At 48.8% G+C, this 27,656-nt stretch overlaps 1 protein-coding gene across 1 annotated transcript; it reads left to right on the forward strand.

Annotated features, from left to right (window-relative positions):
- On the forward strand, positions 1 to 26,757 carry LOC116948661 (uncharacterized). Its single transcript, XM_032965563.2, has 2 exons — positions 1 to 1,287; positions 16,067 to 26,757. The coding sequence occupies exons 1-2, from the start codon at positions 60 to 62 to the stop codon at positions 16,297 to 16,299; spliced, it is 1,461 nt and encodes a 486-aa protein (XP_032821454.2). The 5' UTR covers positions 1 to 59; the 3' UTR covers positions 16,300 to 26,757.
- The last annotated feature ends 899 nt before the right edge of the window (positions 26,758 to 27,656 follow it).

A 27,656-nucleotide genomic window follows, 5' to 3' on the forward strand; every position in this document is an offset into this window, starting at 1 on the left:
TGCTGGGGTCGCTCAATCTCGTTTATCCGGGCGCTGGGGTCCGCCTATCCCCTCACTTGATGCAAGACGGAATGGCGGCTGCAGCGGCTGCAGCAGCAGCTGCAGCTGCCGCCGAGTTCGATGAGCGAAGTGCAAACGCCTCCAGTGTCTACCTGCCCAGTTGTCCCGCGTACTACATGCAGAGTGGACACCACCACCACCACCATCCCCACCACCATCCTCACCACCATCACCATCCACACCACCACCACCACCGGCCAGAGCACTTCTCCCCGTATCGCGCAGCGTATGGAGGCACATCAGTCCAAGACAACCACAACCACCACCACCACAAGTACATTGGACGGGTCGGTGGCACAGCTAGTGCTGGCGGTGCTGCTGCTGTTGCTGCTGCTGCAGGAGGTTGCGGCGGCGGTGATGGTGACGGTGGTCTGGCAATATCAGCTGTGGCTAACGGCGCTGCTGCTGCTGCTGGCGCTGATGGTGGTGGTGGTGGCGGTGGGAGCAGCAGCAACAACAACAGCATCAGCAACAACAGCATCAGCAGCAGCAACAACAGCAGCGTCGCAGCAGCCAGCGACGAAGTGGCGGCGCACTCGTTCTCCGGCCACGGCCCCTCGGGGGACCTTCTGCACCCGCAGCAGCGCGCAGACTTCGCCGCACACGCGGAACTGGCGATGTTGAAGGGCGGCAGCGCCACCACCACCACCACCGCCGCCGCCGCCGCTGCTGCTGCGTCTGCCACGGGTGGCGGTGGTGGTGGTGGTGGTGGCGACCAGCTGTACAGACACTACTTCTCATCGCCGACGTCGGCACACGCCGCCTATGCGCAAGCCGCGGCCGCTGCTCATGCGGCGGCAGCGGCGGCGGCGGCGGCTTCGCGCGGAACGGGATTCTTCAGCGCGGTGGGGCGCAACGGGGTCCTGCCGCAGGGCTTCGATCAGTTCTTCGAAGCGGCGTCGTACGACGGGGTGATGGAGGGCATCGCTGCTGCTGCTGCTGCTGGCGGTGGTGGCGCTGGAGCGATGCAAATGCATTTGCACGATTTGAATCATTGTGGGGAGCACGGGGAGGTGGGTGGCGGTGGTCATCATCAGCAGCAGCAGCATCATCATCATCATAAGGGGGCAGCCGAGAGAGAGGGAGGAGAGAGGAAGGGCGAGGGGGAAAGTTCGCCGGGGCACAGGAGTGGCGGTGGAGGTGGCGAAGCGGCGAGCGGGGGAGACGCGAGCCCCGCTCCGCACTCGCGAGCCGCCTCCGACACAGCGGGGACAGCGGCGCCCGCCCGTGAGTGCGCGCGTGCGAGTTGCGACTGTGGGTGGGTGTGCGTGTGTGTGTGTCTGTGTGGGTGTGGGTGTGTGTGTGCGTGGGTGTGTGGTTGTGTGTGTGTGGCTGTGTGCGTGGGTGTGTGTCTGTGTGGGTGTGTGCGTGGGTGTGTGTGTCTGTGTGCGTGGGTGTGGGTGTGTGTGGTGTGTGGTTGTGGGTGTGTGTGTGTGCGTGGGTGTGTGTGCGTGCGAGTTGCGCCTGTGGGTGTGTGTCTGTGTGTGTGTGCGTGTTGTGTGTCTGTGTGGGTGTGTGCGTGTGTGTGGCTGTGTGCGTGGGTGTGTGTGTCTGTGTGTGCGTGGGTGTGTGTGTGGTTGTGTGTATGCGTGTCTGTGTGTGCGTGTGTGTGTGCGTGGGTGTGCGTGTGGTTGTGTGTGGGTGTGTCTGTGTGTGTGCGTGGGTGTGTGGGTGTGTCTGTGTGTGCGTGGGCGTGTGCGTGGGTGTGGGTGGTTGTGTGTGTGGCTGTGTGTGTGGGTGTGTGTGTGGGTGTGTGTGTGTGTGTGCGTGTGGGGGCGTGTGTGTGTGCGTGGGGGTGTGTGTGGGTGTTTGCGGCTGTGTGCGTTGCCCCTACAGTTTAAGGCTATACGGGGGATCTTTGTGTGTGGCTGTGTGCGTGTGCGGCTGTGTGTGTGGCTGTGTGCATTTGGAAATGTGCGTGCGGCTGTGTGTATGTGGATCTGTGTGTGCGTGTTGTTGGTTGTGTGCGTGTGTAGCTGTGTGATTGTGCGTGTCGTTTGTTTTGGTTGTGCATGTCTTGATTGTATGTGTGTGTATTTACGCCTGTGTGTGTGGTTGTGTGCATGTTGTGTGTGTGGTTCCGAGTGTGTTGTTGTAGTGGTTCTGTGTATATATGGTTGTGTCTCTCTGGTTGTGTGTTTGTGTGGTTGTCTTTGTGGTTGTGTGTGTGTGTGGTTGTGTGCATTTGTGTGTTGTTGTTGTAGTGGTTCTATGTATATATGGTTGTGTCTCTCTGGTTGTGTGTGTGTGGGTGTCTTTGTGGTTGTGTGTGTAGTTGTCTTTGTGGTTGTCTTTGTGGTTGTGTGTGTGGTTGTCTTTGTGGTTGTGTGTGTGGTTGTCTTTGTGGTTGTCTTTGTGGTTGTGTGTGGTTGTCTTTGTGGTTGTCTTTGTGGTTGTCTTTGTGGTTGTGTGTGTGGTTGTTTTTGTGGTTGTGTGTGTGGTTGTGTGTGTGTGGTTGTGTGTGTGGTTGTGTGTGTGGTTGTCTTTGTGGTTGTGTGTGTGGTTGTGTGTGTGGTTGTCTTTGTGGTTGTGTGTGTGGTTGTCTTTGTGGTTGTGTGTGTGGTTGTGTGTGTGGTTGTCTTTGTGGTTGTGTGTGTGGTTGTGTGTGTGGTTGTGTGTGTGGTTGTCTTTGTGGTTGTGTGTGTGGTTGTCTTTGTGGTTGTGTGTGATTGTGTGTGTTTGTGTGTGTGGTTGTCTTTGTGGTTGTGTGTGTGGTTGTCTTTGTGGTTGTGTGTGTGGTTGTCTTTGTGGTTGTGTGTGTGATTGTGTGTGTTTGTGTGTGTGGTTGTCTTTGTGGTTGTGTGTGTGGTTGTGTGTGTGATTTTGTGTTTGTGTGCACGTCGTTACATCGGTACTACTCGCTTGCAGCACTTGCTCCAACAGTCTATTCAGGCTATACGGGGGGTGGGTGGATCTTTGTCCTTGGTACAGTATATGTATTTGTGGTTGCGCCTGTGTGTTGTTGTTGTGGTTCTGTGTATATGTGATTGTTGTATGCTCGTCTTTGTAGTTGCGGTAATGTCGTGGTTAACGCGCCGCGCTACGAACTCAGCGAGGCGAGTTCGATTCCCGCTCACGGCCAATTCCAGTGATGATTATCTGAGCAGGTCCCAGGCCTCCCCTAGGTCGACTCAGCCTCAAATGAGCACCTGTTGCGATGTGTGAATATCGCCACTAGGGGAGACAAAGGCGGTCGAGCGTGGTGTTGGCCACCCCCTTGTGTGCGGTGCCGGCCTTCATAGGTGCTCGCTAACAGCACTTGCTTCTACAGTTTGTTAAGGCTATACGGGGGGTCTTTGTGTGGTTGTGTGTGGATTTGCATCCACGATTGTGTGTGGTTCAGTGTTGTGTGTCTGAATTCTCATAATATGTGGTTGTCTATTAATGCGGTTGTGTTTAGTCGAGTGGTTGTACTGCGGTTCTGTGTATATAAGTGTGGTTGTGTGTAGTTGAGTGTGGTTGTGTGTGCATCAGTGTTATTGTCTGTAGTTGAGTGTGTGCATCAGTGTGGTTGTGGTGCGGTTGTATGTGAATCACTGTGGTGTGTGTAGTTGAGTGTGGTTGTGTGTGTATCACTGCGGTGTGTGTAGTTGAGTGTGGTTGTGTGTGCATCACTGCGGTGTGTGTAGTTGAGTGTGGTTGTGTGTGCATCACTGTGGTGTGTGTGTATTTGAGTGGTTGTGTGTGCATCAATGTTGTGTGTGTAGTTTAGTGTGGTTGTGTGTGCATCACTATGGTGTGTGTAGTTAAGTGTGGTTGTGTGCATCACTGTGTGTGTGTGTAGTTGAGTGTGGTTGTGTGTGCATCACTGTGGTGTGTGTGCATCACTGTGGTGTGTGTGTAGTTGAGTGTGGTTGTGTGCATCACTGTGGTGTGTGTAGTTAAGTGTGGTTGTGTGTGAATCACTGGTGTGTGTGTAGTTGAGTGTGGTTGTGTGTGCATCAATGTTGTGTCTAGTTGAGCGACCCCGGGTTCGATTCCCGCTCAAGGCCAACGCCAGTAACGATTATTTGAACCGGTTCTGGGCCTCCCCTAGGTCGACTCGGCTTAAAATGAGTTTCCTGGTGTATAAACATCGCTACTGGGGAGACAAAGGCGGGCGTGGTGTTGGCCACCCACTCGCTCGGGTGCTGTGCCGGCCTTCATAGGCGCTTGCTAACAGCACTTGCCCCTACAGTCTGTAAAGGCTATATGGGGATCTTTGTATGAAGTTGAATGTGCCAATGTAGTAATGTTGCGTGCGGTTGAGTGTTATCACTTATGTGAGTGGTTATGATCTGTTTGTTGTGTACGTGGTTATGCATCACTGTATTTGATTTCGTGTTCATGGGTCTGTGAATGTGTGGCTCTGTATGTATGCATGTATGTTGAACTTCTTTCGCACCGTACGTAGCCAACCGTGTGCCATAGTGTATACGTGGCTGTGTATGGTTGCGCATCTGGGAGTTCATGTTGTGTATAGCGCTAATGCGCGCATTTTGTGTGTGTGTGTTTAGCTCGTGTGTGTAGTTGTTGTGCGTGTCTGTGTTTAGCTCGTGTGTGTAGTTGTGTGTGTGTGTTTATGCATGTGGTTGTGTGTCTGTGTGCATGCCTATATCTGTGTGTGTGCGTAGTTGTGTGGTTGCTTACCGTCCTATGTGTAGGTTGTAAGTTTGTTTGCACGAGCGTGTGATTGTCACTGTAGTGTTAGGTTGTAGATGTGTGTGGTTGTCATTTGGTGGAGTGTGAGGTTGTGGTCATATGGGTGTGGTTGTGTGTGTGTGACGGGGATGGTTCAGCGTGCGTGCATATGTACGTGTGACATTCTAAGTATTTATTGCAGCTGGTCGGCTACGTACAATGCGACAGAAGTTTAACACACACACGGATATACACACGTGCGTGTAGTCGTGTCATTGTCTGAGCGGATCTGTGTACATGCAATTGTGTGTAGTTGTGTCTGTGAGTGTGTGGTTATGTGTGTGCAGCCATGTGAGTGGTGGTTGTGTGTGACTATAGTTGCGTGCGCAGGTGTGGTTGTGTGTTTGATTATATGTCTACGTGTTTGTACACATATATAATTGTGTGGTTATATGTGTGGTTATATGTGTGTCTGTATATACGGCGCAGTGGTTAGCGCGCTGCGCTACGAACCCGGCCACCCGAGTTCGATTCCCGCCCACGGCCACCAACACCACCAGTGACGATAATTTGAACCGGTCCTGGGCCTCCTCTAGGTCGACTCAGCCTCAAATGATTACTGGGGAGACAAAGGCAGCCGGGCGTGGTGGTGGCCACCCAACTCCCTCGTGTCCCGCGCCGGCCTTCATAAGTGCTCGCAAACACTACTTTCCCGAAAGGATGTTAAGGATATACGGGGGATCTCTGTATTTATTTATGTATATATGTATGAATGAGGGATATTATAAATACACTTCGTGACTATGTACGCGTGTGTATTTATGTGTATACCTGTGAGTAGCTAGCCGTGTAAACTATATATTTGTCTGTCATTATAGAAGCTTTACTCGTTGTCTAAACGCATGTGTGTGTGTGCTTAAGTGATACTCGCTAGCTAACAAGTATCTGTGGCTACACGGGGAATGATACGCGGGGAGTGGTGGCGCAGTAGTTGGCGCACTGCCTACCCACCTACCTACCACAGCTGAGTTAAATTGCCGACCGGAGCTGAGAGAGCGAATTATATCGGAACTGATCCTGGGCCTTCTACAGGCCGACTCGCATTTAAACGAGTACCTGGCGCTGTGCGGTGTGAGTTTCGGCGCTGGGAAGACAAAGGCGGCCGGGCGTGGTTCACACTCAGACTACAGACGTGGCGTGGCTCGGTGGTAACAGCTTTGCTCTGACTGTCTAGTTCTTTCTGTAGGGGATATATGTCCGTATATACGTTATATATTTCTGTGCATATTTACGCCCGCGTAAATAACTAACACAAGTGACGATTAACTGAATCCGGTGCTGGACCTCCCCTAGGTCGACTCGGTCTCAAATGAGTGCCCGGCGCGGTGTTGTAAACATCGCCACTGGGGAGACAAAGGCGGCCGGGCGTTGTGTTGGCCACCCCCACCCCCTCGTGTGCCGTGCCGGCCTTCATAGGTGATCGCGAACAGCACTTTCCCCAACAGTCTGTTCTAGGCTATACGGGGGATCTTTGTGTGTGTGTACGTGCGCGTTTGGACTCGTGGGGAGCGGTGGCGCAGTGGTTAGCGCTGCTGCACTGCGCTACGAACCCAGGGGACTCCCGAGTTCGATTCGCGCTCACGGCCAAGACCGGTGACGATTATCTGAACCGGTCCTGGACCTATACGTATCGAGTGCGTGAACACACATATATACACACACACACCCACTCTACACTCACGTGTGAATGAACGAATTCACTAATTAATATATAAACGATACGTATCAAGCGGAGGTTAGCGCGAAGCGCTATGAAACCTTGCTACCCGAGTTTGACTCCTACCCACGGCTTACATCAGTGGCGAGTGATATCTATACATCAGAACAGATTCACAAATTCGCACTTTTGACCAGCGTGGTGAAGGATGGCCAAACAAGCCTCCCAACCGGCACGGGCTTCATCCAGCAGTGGATTGAAAGAGGGTTGGGAATAACGTTTTGTCATCATTATTATTTAACTTCATGGTGTTTTTAAAAATCATATTTTATTATTATTGGTCAGATAATATAACAAGACACAATGCAGATAATGGCGTTAGTTAGCAATTCCAAAATATAGTTGAATTTGTTGAATATATATTATGCCATGTTAATAATTCATTACATGAACGCCATATGATTTAGATGTTTTAAGTTTACAATTTAATGCATAGACTATAAAATATATATGTGAGCATGTGTGTGTGTGTTTCTTAATTTGAATATATATGCACGTGTGTGCATCTGTACACAGAGGATGTTCTGATTACATAATGACTACAGATAAAGACAAAGCTCCCCCGTGTAGCTTTAACAGACTGTTGGGGCAAGTGCTGTTAGAGAGCACCTATTAAGGCCGACACGGCCTTTGTCTCCCCAAAGTGCTGATATTCAAACAGCACACCGGGTAATTAATCATTGTACATTGGTGCAAAGTATGCGATTCATACCGCCTATTTAAATTCACACGCATATAAATATATATGCGTGTAAATTATAAAATAGTAGCTATATATGTGTGTAAACGTACGGTGGCAATGTATTATCAATAATGATCGCATTCGCCTATCGTAATTTATTCTATACTGCTTTTTTATTTTACCAGGTAAGACCCCACTGAGTTATAGCGAGCTCTTTTTTCAGAAGCGACCTGGCCACAGATGATAGCTCAACGAAATGGCTGATTATAGCGTGGAAATGTATCTCAGCCAAATACTCAAAAAAACGCGCGCTGATTTAAAATGTGGAGGGAAAAAGCGGAGGACCCGGAGGAAAAAATCCACGCGATAACAGGGAGAGAGAGACGCAAACTCCAAATATACAGCAGGTGACGGATCGAACCCACGACCTCCTGTAAGCCAGGCGAGGGCGTTAACATCTCGCCAGTTCACACCGTGTCTATCCACTGCTAGATGAGCCGCCCCAAAGGCATGGGTTGGCCACATGGGGGTTGCGTGACCATATTTCACCACTCGGGAACCTGTATATATATTACACTCGCCACTGATGTAGGCCGTTGTCTGGAATCGAACTTAGTCCGCGCGGGTTTACAATGCGCAGTGCGGTCCGAACCAATGTCATCAACTCCACTCTGAACAACAATATCATCCATAATCGAGGTTTTTTGGGTTTGATCGAGTAACTATATAAATGTGTAGTTAAAACCCGCCACCACCCGATACAGTCAACGAGTAAGGGATGTCACGTAAACAGAACATGCCAATTCGTCACTAGTACAGCACACCGGTGTGTTGGAGAGCCAAGCCACAACATTAGAGCCAAGCCACAACACACCGGGGTGCTGTACTAGTGACGAATTGGCACGCTCCGTTTACGTGACAACCCTTACTAGTTGGCTGTGCCGGGTGGTGGCGGGTTTTAACGACGCATTTTTACGCGATCTAACCCAAAACACCTCTTATGGGTGATATTAGTCGCGAAAGCCGACGTGTTAAACTGACAATACCAATCCCAAATTAACATCGCCAGGAAAGCTTCACGGCTCCTGTGACGTCTCGGAGGAGGGTCCCGCCATGAGCTCGGCAGATGCGACCACTTCCCCATCGCGCGAGTTCCAATACAGAGATGAAGGCGCAGCCCCTGCAATGTCTCGGCCGCGCCACTCCTGCCCGGAGAGCCTCCACTGGAGAGCCCCTCTAGATGGTTACTTTTTGTCGACGAATCGACGCGCTCTGAAGACGGATTAAATCCTATTGACTCTCCGCTAGCCCCACCATCATCCTGCTGCTACTCCTACTTCCTGCACCGGTCCCCCAGCTAGAACTAGCTCTACCACTACCCCTATAACTACCACTATAGCTAGCCTTACCATTACCCCTATAACTACCACTATAACTACCCCCACCACTACCCCTGTAACTACCCCCATCACGACCGCTATCACTACACAAACCCCTATCACTACCCCCAACCCCTATCACTACCCCGATCACTACTTATACCCCTATCGCTACGCGAACTATTATCACTACCCCCATCACTACCCCAACCCATATCACTACCCCATCACTACTTATACCCCTATCACTACCCCTATCACTACCCCAAACACGACCCCTATCACTACCCCAATCACTACCCCTATCACTACCCCAATCACTACCCCAAGCCATATCACTACCCCTATCACTACCCCAATCACTACCCCTATCACTACCCCAATCACTACCCCTATCACTACCCCAATCACTACCCCAACCCATATCACTACCCCTATCACTACCCCAACCCATATCACTACCCCAATCACGACCCCTATCACTACCCCAACCCCTTTAATCACTCCCTCCGGCTTATCTAACTGGTCACCATATCTCCACCACCACCAACACTTTTAAGAACAGCCCCACTGTTTATGATCTCAACCACTATCATGTTAAGTACAATGTTATAATTAGCGTACAGCGCCTTGGAATAAGCTTCTATACATACCGACATAAGATAAGATGCGAGTCGTGGGATGATGTATTTAGGACAACTTGATCATTGTTTCATCTGCCGCTCCGGGCGATCGGAATCTGACCGGCGAACTCTGGATGTTTGAGGCCTGCGTGATAACCACCTCACCCTACGGCAGCAATCCGATGAGCTGTAGAGAAACTTGTTCACAAGGTTTGCACAATTAATTAAGTTTATATGCATTTACCATATTCACTCCTTGCACTCCTCCACTGGAATGGACTTCCCGTGAAAATTAAGCAGCACTCCCCATAGACTCACACTAACCCATAGACTCAACACTGCCCATAGACTCAGCACTCCCCATAGACTCAACACTGCCCATAGACTCAGCACTGCCCATAGACTCAACACTGCCCATAGACTCAGCACTGCCAATGGACTCAACACTGCCCATAGACTCAGCACTGCACCATAGACTCAGCAATGCCCATAGACTCAGCACTGTCCATAGACTCAGCACTGCCCATGGACTCAGCACTGTGCATAGACTCAGCACTGCCCACATACTCATCACTGCCCATGGACCCAACACTGTCCATAGACTCAGCACTGCCAATGGACTCAACACTGCCCATAGACTCAGCACTGCACCATAGACTCAGCAATGCCCATAGACTCAGCACTGTCCAGAGACTCAGCACTGCCCATAGACTCATCACTGTTTATAGACTCAGCACTGTCCATAGACTCAGCACTGTCCATAGACTCAGCACTGCCCATAGACTCAGCACTGCCCATAGAGTCAGCACTGCCCACAGACTCATCATTGCCCATAGACTCAATACTGCCCATAGACTCAGCACTGCCCCTGTACATAAAGCAGTCCCCTTGTTAACCTCCTTCCGTTCCTCTCAAAGCCTCAACTCTTCTCCATTCCCTTCCTCTTCCCTCGCCCCTTCACTCCTTCCCGTCCCTCCCCTGCCCTTTCGTGATCCCCAAGTATCCCCGATCGCTGTCAATCATTCCTCAATTCTCGTTGCACGCCCCTGACATCTACATCATTCTACTGGACATCTGTGACGAACAGCTATACAGATCTAGGAATAGGTTTTACCCTTTTAACTGGCACAAAAACTGACACCTTTATTCAAGGCATCATGTTTGCAATAACCACAACACAAGCAGTCAAAATGCAAACAAAAAAGACAACTCTGATAATAATATGCACTGTCCTTGAATTTGATTGGTCCACACCCGAGACAGCTTTTCTTAGAGCCTAGTCTCCATTGGTGTTGGACCAGAAGACGCCAAAAGGCGTACAACTCAAAAACAGCACACTATCAGAGTATTGAGGGCTCGGGGTGAGCATTAACGTTATCAGACCTCCTTTGCCAGAAACAAGATATAGGAATAGGTTTTACCCTTTTAACTGGCACAAAAACTGACACCTTTATTCAAGGCATGTTTGCAATAACCACAACACAAAAGCTATACAGATAATTGGATTCCTCCAGTCTAAATACATATTCTGACTTATTCCATTTCGCTCCGGAAGCTATGTCAAGCACCTTGAGTGAAGGCGCCCTATATAAATACGCATGATATTATATTAACGATACACAGCGGTGCGTGCAGTACTGTACGTGACAAACAAAGCCTCTCCGCCTCATCCCAGACCACCACTTCGACAGAACTTGAACGCGTGTCGTTTAGAATCATCAACTTACTCTCAAAGGTGCGGGGGGGTGGGGAGTTTGGTTGAGAAAATGTCGCCATCCCAACAGCTGCTGTACATTCAGTAACGCACACCACCTTTGTGTGTTTCAAACAAGACGCGAACACGTGTGTGTGTGTGCGTGTGAAAAAAAAAGACAACGCAGGCGTCTGTGAACGCGTGAACAAAACAAAAACGCACCGTCGGATTTCCCTGAAAGAACCAACGAGTCTGATGATTTCTCTGAAAGAAGTGGTCACGTGGCTTTTTTAAACCGGGTCCTCCGGAAGTTTTGCCTGCACGTTTAGAAACGTGCGCTTAAGAGTACTTTGGTTGCTATAAATTTCCACGTGATGACCCCACTTCGTTGAGCGTGTCATTTGTGATGGCCAGCCAGGTCGCTTCTGAAAAAGAGCTACATACCTCAGTGGGGCCTTACCCCGGTAAAATAATAATTAAAAAAATAGTTTATAGTTTCAGTGCAGTTTGTGTGGTTCCTGTTGTCTTAGGTCCACGTCAATATCGATTCGAGAAAAGTTGACCAAACTAACGGCAGCTGCAGAAGCAGTGACGGCGATGATAGGTAAAACTGCGGAACTGTTTCACCATACTTGGGCCTCATCAGTGCAGCAATATCCACCGACTCTCACTGTGCCTTCGTGTGATATTGCCTGTAGGTGCACGTAGCCTGGCACAAGCGCCGTGGCGACGTCACCGCCAATTAGTGGTGAATGACGGTTGTTGTTGAAATTGCAACAACACCATTGACGATTATCTGAACCGGTCCCGGGCCTCCCCTAGGTCAACTCAGCCTTCAAAATGAGTGCCTGGTGCGATTTGTAAACGTCGCCACGAGGGAAACAAAGGCGGCCGGGCATGGTGCTGGCCACGTCACAGCACGTGCCCCACGAGTCTCTGAAATGCTACGGGGGGAGGGGGGCAGGGGAGGGGAGATATTTGTCTTTGATATTTTTTTTACTTAAAACTTTCGTGACTGCAGGAATTAATATTCTTGGTTCTTTCGGTAAAGTCACGTAGATAGAAAAAAAGAAACTACGACGTTTCGATCACAACACAAGCGATCGATAACGATCGCTTGTGTTGTGATCAAAACGTCGTTTTTATGTTATTTACTTTAATCTAAATCTGTTGCCACGAGTCTATCGGCTGCTCGTGTTATAGGTGGGAGGTAGGGAGGGTGGAAGGGGTTTGTTTCTCCGGTCATTTCCAGATTGCAATATGAGTTATCTGCGTGCATGAAGCACCGTGGTCATGAGGCTCTTTCACTCGCTCGCCGAGTCCGCGATTTTCACGTCTGCGGGCGAATTTCCAATTGGAACACCGGACGTAGATTACGTTCGTGTTCGTGTCCCGTGATGTCACACGTGTCCACGTGTCCACACATCTGACCTTTCCATTTATCCGCTCAATACCTCATTCGCCAGCGCGCTGGATATTCGACGTCGTAATCGTAATTTTCATACGTAAATAAAATAAAATCAAAACACGGTCATTGTTGCGCGCACAACAAATGAATGGTAGCCATTAAGAGTCGATATCAATAGACTATTGGAGTGGGAGCGGTGGTGCAGTGGTTAGCGCACTGCGCTTTGAACCCAGCGACGTCAGTTCGATTCCCGGACACGGCCAACACCAGTGGTGGCGAGTTTACATCTGCACCGGGTTAGCCACGGCACCCACTCCGCCAAACCATAATGACCAGCGTGGTGAAGTATGGTCAAACAACCCCCTCCCCCCCCTCCCCACTGTGATCGCCACGCATTCATCCAGCAGTGGATCGACAAAGGGCTGTGTGTAAAAAATAATCCATGCTTCGAGTTTGCTGGCTGGCTGCTGACTGGGCTCCTCTCCACCGTCGCAACAGTAACGCTGTTGGTGGCGGCTGCCGCGGGGCCGATGCCGCGGAAGCTAGCTGGGTAGCTGGCTGCACGGGATTTTTCCGTGGAAATAAATAAACGTGGAAGGGTTGAGTTGAAATTGCGGAAGAAGAAGAAAAAGTTCGGAACACGTTTAATTACATTATTAATAACAATTAATTATTATAGATAGCGACACTGAAGAGTTGGGACTAACGGACACAGGGAGACTGCCCACGGCTCACGTAAAATCGCTCCAGCTGTATACTGTGTGCTCCTATGAATGTTATTTTTTCACCAGAATATTCTAGAAATCCTAGAAGAACATACGAAATAAACCACCTCGCAATATGTAGTCTCTTGGCATTTTATATTGAGCTCCGATATTGCTTAAATGGAGGATTGTGAGATGGTCGTGAACATGGTGTATTACAATTATGAATGAACTTAGTAGTACACATTTGTAACTATACCATTAAATGTAGACGCATACAACCAGGTACAGAATTCCTAAGTACAATAATATGGCTTATATATGGTACCTTCATCATTGTTATAATTGTTAATGTGTGTATTTAATATACGTATGTATATATTACAAATGAGCAATTACAGTATATACCCAAAGCGCAGCCGTGCCGAATTACCCCCAGTGATGAATGATCAGACACCGACATAACGAACTTTAACAGTGTACGGTTTAATATCGATAAGTACAACCAGGCACAACAACTATTATCTACAATAATGTGGCTAGTATATATACCGTACTTACATCATTGTTATAATTGTTGTTATGTGTGTGTGTGTACAATGCCGGTTAGTAGTGTCAAGAACTTTCGATAATTGAATACCATATTGTAAATTTTAAAAAAATGCAAAGAACGTATCTGTAAATATGTTGAAAGCAATAGCATTGCACGAAATTATAATCGTGATCTAGCGTATTAGTTAATACATTACTTAATCAAGGAATTAATTGCTTGATTCGTGACTTAATTAATCAAGAGGCCGATCACGTAATTAATTGATTGACATGCGATCGGTCTATTGCTTAATTACGTAGTTAGATATCGACCCAGAGGCGATCTCGTCACTTAACATATTACATTAAATAAGGATCAATTACCCTATTAAGTAAGGAACGTGCACGTGCGTTAACCATAACATCCTACGAACGTCCACGACTGCGAATAACGATGATTAAAGTTACCATTTTATAAAGTGTAATTATTATTTGTTGCTAAAGATACATCTCCAATCGGCAGATTGAGCCTTTCTCACGGCTGCGCTTGCGAATTGAGTGTTTGTTGTTGATGCTGTTTGACCGTAATACAGATAATGCTTAACGTGTGTGTGTGTGCGCGCGTGTGTGTGTGCACGCGCGTGTGTGTGTGCGCGTGTGTGTGCGTGTGTGTGTATCATCTCATGCACGTACCATCTCTCTCTCTCGCACACACATACGCGCACGTAACATACATGATGGCTCATGCACAAGTACTCACGCATGCACGTACCTTCTTGCACTAATCACAATCTGTTATTCTTGCATATGCACACACAATCGTACACGCACGTAAACACACTCACACATACAATACACATGCACACACGTATACAATAACTTAACGTTTACATCAAACACACACACAACCTTACACACACACGCACGCACACACAGAGCTGCACACGCACACACAACTATACACGCATGCATGAACACAACACTCCACACATCAACACAATATCAATATAATATACTACTTTCCTGTCCCACGCACACATTATATACAACTTTGCAATATCATCTCACACATACTCTCAGTCACACATACACACACGCACACATGCACACACACTATCTCCGCCCCCACGTTTCACCCCCCCCTATTCCCGTCCATCCCATCTATATATTACTAGCACACAAACTGTTATTACATCACGCATGCATTCAGTCGCACGTGAACACACACCACCATACACACTACCACACACACACACCACCACACATACTACCACCATACACACCACCACACATACACACCACCACACACTACCACCATACACACACCACACACAACACACACCACCACACTTAATCTGTCTCTCCTCTTCCTTCCCGTGCCCTCCCTACACAACCCCACGCACACCGCACTGTACATGTTACACCACGCCAACACTGTACATTTACCCCATACACCCCACCCCACACACACCCACACGCACCACCTCGCAACCCACACCACCACACCCACACACACCCACCCACACGCACCACCTCACACACACACACCACCACACACACCCAAACCCACCCACAAACACTCACCACCCCACACACGCACCACCCCACCCCACAATGTACGTCACCCCCTCCCCCAATATACACACACACTCCCTCTCTCTCCATCTCACTCTCTCTCCATCTTCCGCTCTTTCACCATATCCGCTCCCCCTCTACACACTACCACACACACTACTCAACGCACACGCGCATCATCTCTCTGTCTCTTCCCTCTTCACACCAACAACAACAACAACACACAGCACACCACCACACGATACACACCACTACTACCACACGATACACACTACTGCCACGCTGTACACACTACCACGACACTATACACACCACTACTACACACCCCACTATGAAACTATACATACCACACAATACCACTACACTATACACACCACTACCACCACACAATACATACCACACTATATACATCAACACATACCACCACCGCACGATATGCACCATCACACGACACACCATCACCACCACACTACACACCATCACCACCACCACACTACACACCATCACCACCATCACCACACTACACACCACCACCACACTACACACCACCACCACCACACTACACACCACCACCACACTACACACCACCACCACCACACTACACACCACCACCACACTACACACCATCACCACCACTACCACCACACTACACACCATCACCACCACTACCACCACACTACACACCATCACCACCACTACCACCACACTACACACCACCACACTGCACACCATCACCACCACCACACTACACACCACCACCACACTACACACCATCACCACCACCACACTACACACCATCACCCCCACCACACTACACACCACCATCACCACCACACTACACACCACCACCACCACACTACACACCATTCACCACACCACCACGCTGCGCACACCACTTACGCACGTCTCCCACCGCACACACACACACACACCACCTCTCAAATCCACACGAACAACCAAAACAACCAAACGACCAATCAACCAACAACAACCACCACCACCCCTAACCCACAGCTGCTGTCCGCGTGCGTAAGAAGCGCTGCCCCTACACCAAGTTCCAGATCCGCGAGCTGGAGCGAGAGTTCTTCTTCAACGTCTACATCAACAAGGAGAAGCGCCTGCAACTGTCGCGCCTCCTCAACCTCACCGACCGACAGGTCAAGATCTGGTTCCAGAACCGGCGGATGAAGGAGAAGAAGCTGAACCGGGACCGTCTGCAGTACTACGCAGGGAACCCATTTTTATAGAGGGAGCAAGGGGAGTGGTGTGGGTGGTGTGAGTGGTCGGCCAGGGGCTGATCGCTTCCTCGCCACCGCTGTTGGTGGTGTTGGTGGCTGTACTCAGAGCCGTCTCTAGCGCACGGCAAATTGGGGCGTTCGCCCCGGGCCCCGCGCTTTGGGGGGGGAGTTTAAAGGCGTTGGGTTGTTGTGGTGGTGGGGGGGGGGGGGGCCCGGGCCCCGCAACCCCCCCCCCCCCCCTTAACTATGGACAGTACTGGTTGTAACTACAACAAGCGTAGCGCCGGGCGGTTAACATGCAGAGAGGGGGTTCGGCACAGCGCTGGTGCATCTGCCAGTCATCTCATCTCAAGTCAACTCATGACACGTGCGTCTGTTCCGTGAACCTTCCTGAACAGCGGGCACAGTGTGGTGGTGGTGATGCATCGACTCCTTCGCGTGGACTCCAAGTGCACCCAGCCTGGCACGAGCGCCGTGGTTGACGTTGCTGTGCTGCTCCACGTGGTGCCTGTTATCCAGCACAGATGTCGCTTTGAAGCTTCCCCGAAGTCGTGTGGATTTGTGGGTGGGCTTTGGTGAGGTTTGCCGTGCCTCCACTTCTTGCCCCCCCCCCCTTCTGGCTCGCCAGAAGAAGGAGGTATATAGCGAGAGGGACTAATCGGCCATCTGTTTGTGTATGGGGATATAGTGTTGCTCCCTCGCGCAGTGGGGGGGGGGGGGGGAGTGTTTCCGGATGTTCTCCAGTTTCCCCCTCTCGTATAATCATAATGATTATTATAATTATCATATCATTATTTTAAATACTCATTAATTGGCTGAAAGCATCTTGGTACTAAATAAAATTTTAGAAAAAAAACCTCAATGTAGCGGGACCCTTCTGAAAAAAAGACCTGCTGCATAAACAACTATCAGTGTCAATAAGTACCCGCTGTTGTTATTCGTCAACGCACTTCATTAACGAGGACCGTGTATGTTTACGAAAGGCACTGTGACTTCTTTGTACGGCGTCAAGACGCCGGCGAGATTGATATCATGGACGTGCGTGGCTTTGCTGTTTTCGTGTGCACGTGCGCGCGAGCGCGCGTGTGTGTGTGGGGAACGGTGGAGCAGTGGTTAGCGCACTGGCACTACGAACCCGAGGTAGGTGGCCGTGGTGCTGCCCCCCACCCCCAACCCGTGCCGGCCTTCATAGTTGCTCGCTAACAGCACTTGCCCCCACGACAGCCTGCTAAAGGCTATAATATATACGAGGGAATCTTTGTCTCTTTGTATGAGTTAGTGAGTCGAGTATGGTTCCACTCAACCTTGCAATGAGCACCCCGTGTGCCGGTGTGTAAAACGTCGGCGCGGGGGATACAAAGGGGGCCGTGATTGTTGGCTATCCCAGCCACTCGCGCAACCAATCGTGCGCCCGTTACCGGCCTTCATAGGTGCTCGCAAACAGCACTTGCTCTGCACAGTTTGCTCGAAAGGGTATACGGGGTGGACAGATCTTTGTCTTTTTAAGGAGACCTGCTGCAGCGTGCGTGCGGCGTAGTGGTTTTAGCGCACTGCGAAACCGCGATACCTAAGTTTGTGCCCGGGCCACGGTCAATCTCAGCGGCGGAGGGGGGTGTCTAGGAACCGGCGGCGCTGTAGGCGAACATCAATCAGCACCGAGGAGACAACGGTAGCACTTGCTCCAACTGCCTGTGTATGCTATATGGGGGATCTTTGTCCTTGCTGTGTGTGTACTTGGGCAAGGGTGGTTTGACTTATGGATAGATTGGTCCCCGTCGTGGTAATGTGGAGTGGCCACAGACCTTTGAGCTTGATGGTTCGTGTGTTTCAGTGTGTATGTCTGTGTATATATGTCTTTGTGTGTATGCGTCCCTCTGTCTGCATCTTTGTGTGCGGCTGTGTATTTGTGTGTATGTCTTTATGTCTTGTGTATGCGGTTATATTAGCGTGTGTTTGCTGGGGAGCGATGGCGCAGAGGTTAGCGCACTGTGCTATGAACCCGGCGACCCGGGTTCGGATTCCCGCTCACGGCCAACACCAGTGACGATTATCTGAACCGGTCGTGGGTCTCCCCTAGGTCGACTCAGCCTCAAATGAGTACCCGGTGCGGTGTATAAACATCGCTACTGGGGAGACAAAGGCGGTCGGGCGTGGTGCTGGCAACCCACCAACTCGTGTGCCGTTCCGGCCTTCATCGGTGTTAACAGCACTTGCCCCTACAGTCTGTTAAGGCTATATCTTTTTGTGTGCTCATTCGTGTTGTGTATGTATCCATGTGTTCCTGTGTCTGACTCTTGTTTGTGTGCATATTTATATATGTGTCTGCCTCTGTGCATACGTGTGTGTTCATGTGTGCGTTCATAATGTGTGCATCTGTTAGTGTTTATGGTATGTGTGTTAATTCGTGTGCGTGCGTATGTGTACATTATGTTCACGTGTATGCACGTATCAATATATATACAGACACACACAGGACTTCATGCGTATGTACCAGGTCGCTGGTTGACTGGGGTAGGTGGCACGTGTATAGCAACGACAGCGAGAGAGGAATGATGGATGCCGTGTATCGGGTGTGGAAATGTGTTACTGCTTGCCGACCCCAGATGAAATGAAACTCTGGAGATATTTACATATATGTGTGTGTGTGCCGTTGAAGTGAAACACATGCCGGTGGAAGAATTTAACGACGATTCATTATTTATTTCGATGGTTAGACCCACCGTGATTATGTCGTCAAATCCCCTCCAACTCTACCCAGCGTGGCCAAAAGCAACAACATTTTGAACCGCCACGCGGAACGCGCCGCTAATTGTTTATTGTATCGTCTGCTGGATGGCGAACGATACAATACGGCGTTTGTAAATGTTGTGGCTTGGCTCTCCAACACACCGGTGCGCTGTACTAATGACGAATTGGCCACGTTCTGTTTACGTGACAACCCTTACTAGTTGGCTGTGTCGGGTGGTGGCGGGTTTTTAACGACACACATTCAAGTATTTACGCGATCGAACCCAAAAAAACAAACCCCCTCTTATGAGCAGCGATTATAGATTACATCGCAGAAAGTGTATGCAGCACTTGGAACAATAACATCGGCTGCTGCAGTAGTTCTGTCACAGCTCACACAATCCAGGCCTTGTAGTATTATGCGCACTACTGTTATATACATTCACAGAGAGCATGTACTGAATGTTTATGCAGTACACGCGTGTGTAATGTGAATCTGTGTTTGAAACGCACGGGCGCAGTGACTGCTGCAACGTGTCCTTGTATACACAATGTGTGTGTGTACAGGTTGTGTGTGTACTGTATATGTATAAACACAGTAATTATATACTGCATTTTTTTTCTCGGAGCACACACGCGTATTGCACTTGTGTTCTCATACACATTGTGTTATATGCGGTATACACATGCAATACTGCGTACATGTATTACGATGTATACATGTACACAGCGCATAACTGACGTGTAACCTTAGCGCGTATAGATTTTTAGCCGCCAATACTATGACTAGAAATATTTTATTTTTTTCGTGTGTGTGTGCGCGTGCTAGTCATTGTTGTCATCAAACCCCGCACCACCCGACGCTACCGAACGAATTGCCACGTGTGTGCTTGAGTTCGGGCTACGTTGGGCGGCAGAGGCTTTTGACGACGAAGAAACGTGGCGAGATCAATCACCGAAACAAATGTAATTACGTATCATAACGTACGTATCATACATGCAGTCTCTATATATACTGTAAGTCAGCGGTTCTTCACCTTCGCTGTGGTTTTCAATCGTTACAAAAGTATAACGTTTATACTTGCGTAGGGTATGATGAAACAAGGCAAGTTTTACTCACGTGCCCGCGTGCTTAACGAGTGTGCTTCGATTATTTACCTCCTACAAAATAAACTCTGCCCGTGTGTCTCGCACCCCCCCAGAAAGGGCATCTCGCATCCCCAGAGGGTGGCGTGATGCACCCCACGCTGAGAAGAACCACCGCTGTATAAGGAGACACATTGTGGAGTGCCGCATACATCATCTCTCCAGAGCATTTCGTAACTGAGCTCGGTGCAAATGCATATGGGTCGCGTAAATTATACGCATTCGGTAATAATCATTAGCATTATAATTGCAATGGCCTTTATTGACATAGGTAAGCCTCGAGACTATTTGGTTTTCAGGAGCGTTCCGCCACATTTGGACGGACGGCCCCCATGGATTCCATGACAACAACCAAGACAACATTAAGCATCGGGTAAACAACAACAAGAACTTATAGTCATAGTCGGAAGTGTTTATAGGAGGGGATTGAATAAGGCCCAAGCATCGCGCTATTCGTTTTGCGTGTAAGTTGAATTTTTGTACATAATAACTTGGCATCAAGTGCAACCGACATTATGAATAGAGCCTTTAAGAGTTGAATCGATTAATCGACTCGCTATCGATTGTTCTTTTCGATTGGCATTTTTTGTTGTCCTCGTTACGAAATTGTTTACGTAACATACCACCGCAATGTTACACATCGTAGTAGTAATAATGATCGTAATCGATTCTTTAATCGAATCGTGACAATGTATTGATTTTCCGATGGGGACGAGACAAATAGAGGTGTGGGGGGAGTGGGGGGGTGTTAAAATCCTTTCGCACTGCAAAAAAATCAATGTACATATTGCGAAGTAATCTCGATAACATCTTGAAATGCAAAGAATGCTGATACATTGCAATTTTCCGCTTTTGCTATACTGTGCACGCACGCGCGTGTACATGTGTGTGTCTTTGTATAATACAATGTGTGTGTATGTGTGTGTATTACCTCTGCTAAATGTGTCGAGCACTTTTAGGCGAGTGAGTTTGAGCAGATAAATACGATACCAATAAACACAAAAACGACTTCACAGATTACGGCTCCTATACACGCGCGCAACGAGTTAACTTTTTTACCCCAACCTCACATCTAGGCTTAGTATCACAGCTATTCTAAACGCTAAAGGCATTTCACAGGGACTAGAGAGCGAGAGATGGTGGGCGGGGAACGAGAGAGAAATATCAATGGGGGGAGATAGTGAAGATTATTTTAGTTGTGTGTTTACTAAGATTATCCTCTCGTGTGCAATTTACAGCACGTGCGCTATAAGCAGTAGCAGTCTTATAAACAACGGCACTAAACGCCTAGGTCGACTCAGCCTTAAACGAGTACGTGGTGCGGTGTTTTAAACGAAGCATCAGCACTGGGGGCGGTGGGGGGGATACAAAGGCGGGGTCGGGGCAGGCTTAGGGATGGCCATACCAAATTTCTGTTGTCTGTGTGTGTGGGTGTCTGTCGCTCCGGCCTTTAATAGATGCTCGCTAACAGCACTTGCCCACAGAAGTCTGTTAAAACGCTAAACGGGGGATCTGTGTCTCTATATATATCCACACAATATATAATGTTTACCCATTATATGGACTGCATATATATAAATGAACGACGAATAAGTAAACCTCCGTTATGTATCGCCACGTGGATACAAAAAAATATGTTTTAGTCCATCGACCTAATAACCCTCTTACACACACCGTCAATTTTTTTTCTGCAACCGCTTTTAAATCTTTGGCCGACCTTCGAACCCGATTTGGTGCCCATCGGCTCGTCCGATACAGCCCCACGAGGTTTTTGGACAAGGTGGGGGGCTTGGAATACGCCCGTATGGTGACGTCCGGCCGAAGGAGACGTCCAGCAGTGGATCGATCGCGGTTGATGAATTATCACGGCCGGATTTAAGGCGATGAGAGGCCTCGGTCTAGTAGGTAAAGGGAGGGGCCCAAGTTATGTGTTCTACATTTTGCAAAAAAAAATATGCTTATTGAAGGCATCAAATTATTTTTCCGTACTCATTCGCAAATATAAAATGAACACATTTAATGGACTCAAGGTAAAATCATCAAACATAAATCGCCCGCTGCGTTCATTTCTGCAAACACACCCCCGATGAGCACTACCCCATAGACTCAACACTACCCATAGACTTAACACTGCCCATAGACTCAACACTACCCATAGACTTAGCACTACCCCATAGACTCAACACTGCCCATAGACTTAACACTGCCCCGTAGACTCAACACTACCCCATAGACTTAACACTACCCCATAGACTCAACACTACCCCATAGACTTAACACTACCCCATAGACTTAACACTGCCCCATAGACTCAACACTACCCATAGACTCAACACGACACCGCCGACGAACACGGTTAGCTACGTACGGTGTAAAAAAAAACAAATCCCTCGTTTCATGATGCTGTGGCAAAGTCACGAACGGTGTTATCGTAATTCAGACATTGTTTTTCTCTCGGCAGCAGCAGCAGCAGCTTAGTCGCTACCTAGACGTACAGAGAGCGAGTAAGTGCCCTTACCAAATAACATTCGGTGACAGATGCAGAGCGTTTTTTTTTCTTCTTCTAACAATCCTGATGAGTCCAGGAAGGTGGAAACCCCATCGAGAAGCATGCGTGTTTTAAACAAATGGTGACCGGTTCATCAAAAGGGGCTGGAAGTCCGCTTCCGTACGATGTAGAACGCAGAGCGACAACTGTGATCGCACAATTGAGGTGGTCAAGCCCAGACATACCCACAGCCAGCGTGAGCGGCTGAATTAGGTGTATGGCTCCGACGTCGGCCTTCGCAATTTGTGCATCGGGGGCTTACTCGCGTCGTCGCAATACGTTTGTCACGGTCTCTATTCTGGATGACACACACAGTCGCACACTACCACTACTGGAGGGTTATGTATTCTTGGTTCTTTCGGTAAAGTCACGTAGAAGGGAAACAATAAAATAATAAAAATATAAAACAATAACATTCTTGACTGCAACACAAAAAAATCATCACCTGATGATCTGATGATTACTTGTGTTGCAGTCGAAACGTCGTGAGAATGTTATCGTTTTATATTTTTATTATTTTATTGTTTCCCTTCTACGTGACTTTACCGAAAGAACCAAGAATATGGATCCCTGCAGTCACGAAAGCTTTACATCAAAATTTACGGGAGGGTTGTTTTCTTGTTTTAAATGTTCCAATAGTGTATCATTGGCGTCTACTGCAGCCATGGTTTGTGCGGATGCGGTTTAGGGTGAATTGCGAGCTTCGTGGAAGGCCACCGAGGGTTGCTGGACTAAATTCTATGTACGTCGAGATAAGGAACGAAGGTATATATTTATTCAATTGCCAATGACCCTCCACTGCAGCGCGTAACGAGTTTCATTTTATGTACTGTATATACTTTACTAACAGCGGTTGTTCCGCGAATTAACTTTGCTCCCGCCGTGGTAATGTGGAATTTCCAACCTCTGGCTCAGCACTGCCACCGGTGGAGAATGTGGACAATCAATATTTGAGGTTGCGTGAGTCTGTGTATCGCAAACCATTGACATTATGAATCGTTCAAACACACACACATATACACGGCATTATATACCGTGTATATATACACACACAGAGCAGGGGGTAAGGAATCGTCGACTTAAATCGAGACGGACCCGCGGCCACAAGGAAGGCCACAACTTCGAAACGACGCACAAAACCGCGCTTCATCAGTCACTGCAAAGGCACCACCAGCACCACCACCAGCACCACCACCACCCCGCTTGTCCGCACTGATGCGGCGTTCGAGGGCGACATTCTCTACCGGCGTCTCTGATGTTTAGCGCTGTGCTAAATTCACAGATTTTATATTTTTATCACTGCAAGGCCAACTTGCAGTGACACATGTGACCAACACCGGTAACGATTATCTGAACCGGTCCCGGGCCTCCCCTAGGTCGACTCAGCCTCAAATGAGTACTCGGTGCGGTGTGTAAACATCGCCAACTGGGGGTGACAAAGGCGGTCGGGAGTGGCTCTGTGTACCGACCACACCATCCCCTCGTGTGCTTTGCCGTGCCGGCCTTCAGAGGTGCTCGCAAACAGCACTTGCCCCAGCGATCTATGAAAGGCTGTACGGGGGATCTTTGTCTTACGTGAGGTTGCCGGTCAATGGTACAATATATGAAAGTCATTTTCTCGTCTTTAAGGAAACGGGTCTGCACCCCTGATATATATACACACACACTTCATATCAACACGCACGTATATTTCTTATGCACACGTTTCGTTCACAAGATGCTGTATATTGTAGTCTATGTACAAATACGCGTTCACTGACGGATACTGCGGTTGTACAGTGACACACACACACATCTACGTGTGAACGTGTGTGTGTGAGTGCTTTGGATTTTAATGAGACAGCGGCTGTGATGTTGTGTCCATGGAAACGCTTACATTAAAAGCATAGGCCGCTATCTTTCAGAACCATCTTGGGACTGGTTGATGTAAATTTGCGTGTGTGTGTGAATCTGTTGTTTGTGTAAGTCGCGGCGTGTGTGTGTGTATGTATGTTGGTGTGTGTCTGTGCAAATGAGTACCTGGTGCAATGTGCCAACATCGCCACTTGCCCCAATAGTCTGGCATGGTCCTATGACGGATATTTGTCTTTGTGTGTCTATATCAACAGCACTTGCCCCAACAGCCTTTTAAAGGTTATGCGGTGGTCTTTGTGTTTTATGTGTCGGTCTATGTACGTGGGTCTGTGTGCGTGTGAGTCTGTGTATATGTGTATGTGTTCGCAAACAGCACTTGCCCCAACATGTTAAGGCTATACGGGGAGATCTTTGTCTTTTCCTTTTTTTCATGTGTCTATGTCGGTGTCTGTGTGTGTGGGTGTCTGTGCCGACCTAGGTCAACTCAGCCTCAAAATTAGTACAGTACCTGGTGCGGTGTGTAAACATTGCCACTAGGGAGACAAAGGCGGCCGGGCCCTCCCGGCCTTCATAGCTGCTCGCTTACAGAACTTGTCCCAAAAGCCTGTCAAAGGCTATACGGGGGTTCTTTGTCTTTGAGTGTCTGTGTGTTTCCACGTGCACGTGTGTGCCCGTGTTTATGCGTATGGCTGTGTTTCTGTCTGTGTGTTCGTTCTCGGTGTCGTGTACAAAGGCCAAGCATGTGTGCGCGCGCGCGTGTGTGTGAGGTGCTCGCTGACAGCACTCGCCCCTACAGTCTGTTAAGGCTATCCGGGAGATCTTTGTATTTGTCGTTTGTGCGGGGAGCGGTGGCGCAGTGGTTAGCGCACTGCGCTACGTTGGTGGGTAGCCGCCGCGAGTGACGATGATCTGAACCAATCCTGGGGTTTCCCCCTCGGGCGACTCAGCCTCAAGTGTGTACCTGGGCACGATGTGCAGTAAACATCGCAACTGGTGAGACAAAGGCGGCCGGGAGTGGTGCTGGCCATCCACCCCCCCGTGTGTCCAGTGACGGGCTTCATAGACAGCACTTGCCCCGACAGGCTGTCAAGGCTATACATGGGACCTAAGTCTCTTTAAAAAAAAAAAAACTTCCGTCTCTTTCTGTACGTCTGCGCATCTCCACATCTTATCTGTGGTTTAAAGCAGTACATATACGTACGAGCGACTGTCTGCAAGATGCAGAATACTCACAAGACAAACGCGACACGTGCATTTTTCACCATTGATTTGACCCTAGATGCGACCACAGACACTGCACACGCGAAGACGCAGTTGTGTTCTTAAATGTACAAACGTGAGTCGACAAATGTGCATGGATAACTCCGATGAATATAGTCCCGAGTTTTAACGAGTTATTATAAGCTATTTTTAATTGTTTGTAAAATAACAAAAAAAATATCCTCGTCGTTAGTGACGACTGACGACTATTATTATTCTTACTCTGGTGCTACGGAGGAGTGGCGCAGTGGTTAGCGCACTGTTGCAACGACGCTCCAGTGACGCTGAACCCCGGGGGCCTGCTTGGAAGTTCGATTCTACTGACATCGATGGCGAGTGATTATTAATTATCTTAAAGAAAGCCGGGTCGCCCAACCTGCACGCTAGGCGTTACCAGCGCGGTGAAGTAATATGGCTCGTGCCAACCTCCAGTAGCCACAAAGGACCGTAAATTATTTGTTTACGTTATTACTATTAATTATTTACACCTTTTTTTTTTACAATATATAAACGAATTGACCGTCCGCGCTTCAGCCGTTTTCTCCATGCTGAAGATCTCTGCTTGTCGCTCTGAATCATTACTTTCAAAACCCGAGCGCGTATTTGTCAATACAATTATCTGCGGGCCTCTGGAGCGTCCAATAGAGAGGTGGGGGTGGTGGGTGGGGGTGTTGTTCCATCGCTCGAAACTGTTCGTGACCGATTGTTTGTAAAGAGATTTCTCTTTTTGTTTGTTGTTGCACGGGACGCGAGTGTTACGTTTCGCTCGTGAATCGTCCCGGGTTCGATGGCTCATTAAACGGTACCAAAGAAGCCCCCCGGGTCCGGTCTGCTGCCTCGCTGTTTGGCGGTGATGACGACAAACAACAACAAAAACAACAATAATAAACAACAAAAACCAACAACAACAAACATAAAAGAAGAACCAACACCAATAACCAACACAAAAAACATCAACCAACAATAACAAACAACAACGACCAACGACAAATCAAACAACACCAGAAAACAACAAACATCCAACAACAAATACACAACAAATAACCAACAACAACAACATACAACAAACAACAGCATACAACAAAAATGTTGGGGTGGGTTAGATCGCGTAAATATAAATGTGTCGTTAAGCCCACCACCACCCGACACAGCCAATGAGGAAAGGTTTGTCGCATGAACAAAGCGTGTACAATTAGTGACTACTGCACTTCAAACTAACCGGTTGTGTGTTGGAGAGTAAAACCCACAACATTTACAATTACAGTACGGTCCTGTGACGTTATGCTGGTGATTGCAACAGCTAGCTACATCAGGCGATTCGCCAGAATTGGCGAGACTCCTGTTCTCTGGATGAGAGAAGTGGTCCTCAAACTTCCAACTGTTCCCAGCCTCTAACCCTTGAACTCTGGGGCCCTAGACCCTCACCACCGTAGGCCCTAACCCCTTAACCCTAACTCCGATCTTCGCTCATGGCGACGCTGATGGTTCCACGCACTCGTACAGCGGTCGGCCTGGAGCTCACTTTCCCACTCACTCGCCTACTCACCCACCCGTTTACTCACCTACTCACCCACTTACATACTCAACGGTCCATCAGCCTGGAACTCACCCGCCCACTCATTCACCTACTCACCCACCCACCTACTCACCTACTCGGCGGTCCATCGGCCTGGAACTCATCTACCCACTCACCTACTCACCTACTCTCCCACTCAGCGGTCCATTAGCCTGGAACTCACCCACCCACTCACCCATCTACTCACCTACTCGGCGGTCCATCAGCCTGGAACTCACCTACCCACTCACTCATCTACTCACCACCCACTCACCT

The sequence above is a fragment of the Petromyzon marinus genome, chromosome 34 (genome assembly GCF_048934315.1).
Source record: "Petromyzon marinus isolate PM22_M1 ecotype Great Lakes invasive population chromosome 34, UKy_Petmar_22M1.pri1.0, whole genome shotgun sequence".
In the NCBI taxonomy this organism is placed as follows: Eukaryota; Metazoa; Chordata; class Hyperoartia; order Petromyzontiformes; family Petromyzontidae; genus Petromyzon; species Petromyzon marinus.